General features: G+C 52.6%; 1 protein-coding gene across 1 annotated transcript; it reads right to left on the bottom strand.

Moving 5' to 3' along the window:
- Positions 1–757: 757 nt before the first annotated feature.
- Positions 758–3,853, bottom strand: LOC102421960 (phosphofurin acidic cluster sorting protein 2-like). Its single transcript, XM_023747367.1, has 2 exons — positions 2,792–3,853; positions 758–2,206 (listed from the first exon to the last, which is right to left on the bottom strand). The coding sequence occupies exons 1-2, from the start codon at positions 3,842–3,844 to the stop codon at positions 758–760; spliced, it is 2,502 nt and encodes an 833-aa protein (XP_023603135.1). The 5' UTR covers positions 3,845–3,853.
- Positions 3,854–6,563: the final 2,710 nt, after the last annotated feature.

Raw genomic sequence — 6,563 nt, 5'->3', positions numbered from 1 at the left:
GTTCACAGCCAGCAAGGGGCCAAATGACCACTGTGCTGTGGAGGGGCAGGTTGCTCACCTTGTAAATAGTTGGTACAACCGTTGGGTGGCAGCAAATGGTCTTTGATAACCTGAAGAGGTAGGGACGAAGGTGGGTCGCTGCCCAGCGAGGAGGGCACTGGTTTGTCCAGCCCGTGTGCCTGTGTGATCTGCACCATACAGCTCTTTTTATTTCGCCCTGTGAGACCGGAGTTCATTGGGAACCATAAGTGGATGGTGCTGGGGCCACTTGGTTGGTTGGCAGCTGGGGTCCAAGGCTGGGCTGGCTGGCCTCCGTGTCGTGCTGCAGATACTCCAATGGGAGCCCAGCCCTTTGCCTCTGTCCGCCCAGCTCTGAGTCTGGGCACAAGCTGGTGCCAGCTCCCAGGGTTAAGCTGAGCCCTAGTTCCCAGGAAGGGCAGGTCTCCAAGGCCAGAACCCTTCTCACTGACAGTGCTGGGGGTCCTGAGGCCAAAACACACCTTCCATGATGCTCCATCTCAACTATGATGTCCTGACCTCCCACCTGCCGGAGTGTTCTGGTTATTGAACAGAGCATTTGGGGGTCCCAGTGAGGGCAACCCCCTTAGGTTCCAGGCTGTGAGCTCATTCAAATTCAAAACAGTTTTTCTGTGTTTCCACGGTCTGTGTCTATAGTTAACTGAACTGTTGACAGAAAAGCAGCTGGGTCCTCCTGGGCTTGGCCCAGGCAGGGTGAAGGGCAGGGGGAGGGGCTGGGCTAGAAGGTGGAATTGTTGTGTTCGAAGATGCAGACAGGGACGTGCTTGACGTGGGAGGACCACTGGGCTGCCAGCTGGAAGAACGTCACATCGTTCCACTCCAGGCCGTCAATGAGGACCCGCTGCCTGTGCTCCTGGTTCTGGGCAGAACAGACCAAGCGGCCAATGCCCTGGATGCACTGGCTTTTGGACTCCAAGTCCGTGCCCTTGTCTTTCTTGGACAAAGACATCACCTTCTTTTTCTTCTCCTCGGTGGTCACAGTCATGGACATTGTGAGCGTGGCTGCAGCCTCGCTGCTGCTGGGCAGCCTGCTGACCTGGAGAGACCGGAAGGTGCCCCGGAGTGTGTTTTTGGTGGCAGGCAGGTCTCCCTTCTCCTCGTTCCTCTTCCTGTTGGTGGGCTGGGCTGCCTCCCAGTAATCCACCTGCAACTCCATCAGCTCAGCACCCACACTCTGGCCGGGGGAGGACAGGCCCCCACTCACTGACGACAAGGAAATTAGCTTGTGTGTGGCCTCCCTGGCGGTGGACAGAAGCACATTGGAGCATGAGGGGACGGCTTCAGCTGAGTCTCCTGACGTGGCTGAAATTGGCTCCACTCTTCCAACTTTCACTGCCCACACAAAGGGAATGAACTTCTGTGAGGACAACTCGTCCGGGCTCTTCGGCTTCGAGATGAGCATGGCCTCTGCGATGGGCAGCTGGAGGACACAGTTGGCCCCTGTGAGGTACTCTCTGATTTTCAACACAATGTTCTGCACAGCATCCTGGGCCTCCAGGTGGTAGAACAGTTCCCACCAGGCCAGGTCCCGTAGGAGTTTGTGGTAGCGGCAATCCACGGAGCCCAGGTACCTGGCCAAGGGGTGGGAACCCAGCGGGATGACCAGGAAGCGCATGTGGTCCAGCCAGTCCGGGGCCTTGTGGGACAGCTGCTCCACAAAGACCCGCAGCACGGTGCTGAAGTACTGCTGGTCCCCCGCCACCGCGATCTTCACTGGCATTGTGGCCTCGGTATTGCAGTTGCGGTATCTTTGTATCCAGGAGATGATGGAGCTGAAGGCCTCCTGGACATCCACCATGGAGCCGGTGCACACGACGGGCAGCGTGTGCTGCTGCAGGACCTCCGACAGGGACTGCCCCTGCCTGTCGGAGGTGTTGATGAGGATGATGTTCTTGGGCAGATAGTCGTTGGAGATGAGGCTGTGGTTCAGTTGGTCGAACACAGTCTTCCTGGGGTCCTGCAGTTGGCTCTGTGGGACTGGACAGCGCTCCTTGACCAGGCTGTTGGACGACTCATTCAGGGACCTGCTCCAGCCCCGGCGGGCGGGCTGCTTCCCCTTGGAGCTGGTGGAAGGGATGACCAGAGACTCGGTCTTGGTGGTGCGCCTCTTAGTGAGCATGTCCTGGCCAGAGGTCCCTGCCTCCGGGCTGTCCCCAGGCTGTGCCGGCTGCGGCCCAAGGTTGTGCATGCTGTGGGCCACCCACTCGGAGTCACTGTCGCTTGACAGGCTTTCACAGTATAATCTGGGCCTGTGGGTCCTGAGGACTCTGTCGTCCTCCTCCATATCTGGGCTGGACAGGCTTTCAGAATATCTCATGGGCTCAGGCATGGGAGGGGTTGGGAGGCGGTCATCATCCTCCATGTCTGAGCCACTGTCGCTGGGGCACACCACGCTCTCAAACAGAAAGGCCAGGTCCTTGTCCACATCAGGGACTTGCTCCGCACACTCCTGCTCCGAGTCCAGGACCTCCACCGTCATTTGGTACCTGCCCAGCCACTCTGCGACTCTCTGTTGGTAGTTCTGTTGCCTGATGGTGGATCTCCTCCTTCCTATCGGGTTCTCCACGTCCAAGTCATCCTCGTCCAGGTCATGCCTGTGGGCAGCATTATAGCTGACCTTCAGCTCAGAGAAGACGATCTCAGACTCTCTCTCAGAGAAGTTATCCGTGGCCTCTGCCCTGGTGCCGGCCGGCATGGCGTTGTCCAGATGGTCGACAGTCTGGCTCGATAGGGACAAGATCCAGCTCTTGACCACCTCGGCGGTGCGTGGGGTGCTGTAGCCCATCAAATCAGAGACATTGCCACTGAACAGCTTACCGCCTGGGCCCTGGGTCTTCATGGGCATGTTGGCCGGCCGAGGAGGCTCCTTCTGCCTCCGGGCACTGTGTAAGCTCCTCGTCTCCGTCTGCCAGCTGGAGTCTTCCAGACCATCAAAGTATTGTCTGGTCTTGGGCTTGGTGTTGCTGAGGATGCTGCTTTGGTCCTCTATGTCTGGGACACTGTTGCTGGGATTCTCAAGGATGTCAGAGAGAAGGTTCAGGTCCTCCTCCACCTCAGAAACATGCTCTGTAGGGTCCTGATCTGAGTCCAGGACCTCTTCTGACATGTTGGACCTGGGAAGCAGTGCCATGACTTTTTGCTTCAAGTTTTGTTGCAGGCATCGCTGCTGCTTCTTGGGCTGCTCCAGGTCAAAGTCAGCTTCTTCCAGGTCCTGCCTGTGTGTGAGATTGTAGCTGGTGTCCAGCTCAGTGAAGCTTTCAGATTTCCCCTCCATGTAGCTATCCATGGACTTGGCCTTGGGGCTGCCCTGCATGCTGCCATCCTCGTCGTCGATGGGCTGACTGGACAGGGAGGAGATCCAGATCTCAGCCACCGTGATGGAGGACCCCTGGATCCTGCTGCTGAGGCTCAGCACCTGGCCACAGTCGGGGGGTCGCTGCATCACCTTGGCCATGTGGAAGGCACCTGTGGCCAGTGTCTTGTAGCCCAGGATGGTCTGGTTGTTATTGCACTTCCTCTGCTGCAGCATGATCTGCAGCTTGTTGCCTCCTCTCTTGAGGAAGTGGGGGTACTCCAGGGAGAAGGTCAGTGCCAGGTCAATCTCCACTGGTCCGCTGCTGGGCAGCACAATCTCGTGGGATCTCAAGATGCCTTTGGAGCCCTGCATCTGCACTGCTATCACCATGGAGATGAGCTCCTTCTCCAGCTCCTTCACGACCACCAGCTTCTTTACAGTGAAGCTGCACAATCTGGGCACGCTGCTAGGTCTGGAGCAGTCCACCTCCCAGGTAGAGAAGAAAGTCATGGGCACTGGCGTGTTGGGCACAGTGGGCGAGCGGGCCAGGCCCGCAGGTGGCGAGGAAGCTGCAGCTGCTTCCAGCGAACAGGTACTTGATGGTTTCTCCCCCTGTGGTGGGACAGAGGAGGGACATGATTGGTGGCAAGAGGTGGGGCACAAGTGATCGAAGGAGAGAGTAAATGACAAACAGTCACACGCTCATCTGTGACTAGCACAGGTAAGGCCTGCATGGTGGCCTTTCAAACTCAGAACCTAAATTAACCACAAAGTTAGCCTGAAATTAAAACTTGTTACCTAAACACAGTTTATGGTGTGTAGTCATGTGCTAGGCCAGTATCTTCCCTGACAGAGGTCAATCTTTACCTTAACTGAGCCTGTCTGTTGTCTTTTGGCATCTGTGATAACATACCTTTGGAATGTTAAAGGAATTTCCCTTTTTCTCGTCACCTAGGAGCACAGGCACTGCTCTGTGCCCTGCAGAGACCACAAAGCTGCTCATTGCTATTGAGTTCATTGCTAACTATCCTGTGAGCACCTGTGTAAGTGAGGTATGTGTCTCTCGTTTTACTTTTTATCTAATCCCAGAGATTTCCCTGCTTTGCTTCCTCCTGCCTCCCTAAGCAATGGATTTCATGTGACCCACATACATCTCCACTTTTGATTGTATGTGTAAAAGCAGGTGCAATACTGCCATTCTTGGAGCACTACCTCAATACAGTGAGATTTTGTTTTCCGGCCACTGTTGACAGTTGGGCTCCAATAAACTCACAAAAATTCTGCACAGGGTTGAATGCTGCCTACATGGATATTTACTTGGCTTACTGCGGCAGGATTCCAACGGTCACACAGGACCGCCCAGCAGACCCAGACCGGTGCTAGGATCCAGCAAAGGGCCCGTTGGGCCACCAGTTCCCTGCCAGTCAGGTGAATTTGGCTAAGTTGTCTCTTGAATCCAGAACCTTCCTTTGCTTGTGACAGAGGGTTCGACTTTAGTTAAGCTGTATTTTCAAATCCCCAAGGTGGAACTAAGGTTAAGGGTTGACAGAATCAAGGCTAAGGAGAGACAAGAGGAAACATGGGTGGCTGGTTTTTGACTCTGGGTTTTCATTTGGATTTGCTTTCTGAGAGTCTGAGCAAAAAACCTTCACTGTATAAGTGAGAGCTGAACTTGTTCCGCTCCGAAGGCACACATCCTCCTTCTGACCTGAATCTTGGCTGTTCATAAGCAACTAAGAATCTTTGCGGAGGTGTCAGAGGTCATTCCTCACGCCAAGCAGGAGCCCCTTCCGGCGATTCCAACTCAACTGTAATTCACCTGACTGGCTCCTCCGGGGGAGAGCCCATAAGGTTAGGTCCACCAGCGTTCCTAGCCCTTCCTGTGGTTTTTATTTTTACTTATTTATTGATCCTCACTCGAGTATATTTTCCCCATGGGTTTAGAGAGAGAGGAAGGGAGGGGAAGATACAGAGAGAGAGAATGAGAGAGACATAGATTGGTTGCCTCCCCTAGGCGCTCCAGTAAGGGCCAGGGATCAAGCTGCAACCAAGGTACATGCCCTTCACCTTGAATCAAACCCAGGACCTCTCAGGGCCTGCATTCTACCCAGGGAGCCAAACTGGCTAGAGGCCCTCAGGTCGCTTTAGATAATTGGGAGAGAAGCTGAGGCACCTAAGAGGGGTGTGAGCATAATGGAGCTCAACCTAGAAGCAACACACTTCCACACACTCCACAACATCCCTAGAAAACTTGCTCAGATTCTGCAAATATAAAATAACAACAATAACAATAAAAACAAACACACCTATAATTAACATGGGAAGTTGTGCCTCCAGGGCTGGGACCTCCCAGACTCCAGCCCTCGTTAACCCCTGAGAGGAAGCCTTTTCTTGCAAGTGCTTTACAGAAATGGGAAGATTTAACTTGAAAATATCAACTGAAAAATGGCCAACATAAATACATTTTTTGCAGGGAAAAAAAGAAAACTAGCAATATGCTAGCCCCAAAATGAAAATGATTGAATAGGAAGCATATCTTGATTTGGAAATTAGAAGCTTCTAAGGAGAAGCACAGAAAATTCTTTTAAAAAATAAATTAATGAGAAATTGTAGAGACTATCTCTGAACTCTCCTGAAGTGAATAAATGCTAACACCCCATCCTCCCCTTCTATAGCACGTCCACTACATCTTTTGCTCTCTGAGCTTCCTTGTCCAGACGTGTTCTTTCCCTTCCCTTCTTCCTTCCCCTTCTGTCTCCTCCACTACCCCTCCCTACTGACTTAAGGAAAATGAGAATAGGAATTCTACCAGCTCCCTTTGGAGAAAAGCTGCTCTCAGCCAGAAAGGAACCAGCAATTGTTCTCCATTTTCTCTATGGCCCTGATAGGCTCACAGAGAAATTTAACTGTTAGAATATGTAATCCTGGCTATTGTAACCTATTGCAATTAATATACTCCTGGTTTCTGGGAGCAAAAGGAAGAGAATTACTAAATAAGGTTGTAAGAAAACTCCTATAGAGAAGTCTGCCCACTTTAGGGATATAGGAAACTGAAATAGGATTTAGAAAAAGTAAACAAACAAAAGAAGCATAGGGTTGCTCCAAGGGTGTTTCCCCTTCTCACTGTTAGTTTGGGAGAACTTGAAATTATCTTAAAAAGGGAAGCCACTAAGGCTCCTGTAGATACTGGCGCTATCTTATTTTTCTTAACCGCACTCACTAATTGCTT

The sequence above is a fragment of the Myotis lucifugus genome, unplaced genomic scaffold (genome assembly GCF_000147115.1).
Source record: "Myotis lucifugus unplaced genomic scaffold, Myoluc2.0 scaffold_851, whole genome shotgun sequence".
In the NCBI taxonomy this organism is placed as follows: domain Eukaryota; kingdom Metazoa; phylum Chordata; class Mammalia; order Chiroptera; family Vespertilionidae; genus Myotis; species Myotis lucifugus.
This window is presented reverse-complemented; position numbering and strand designations above follow the sequence as displayed.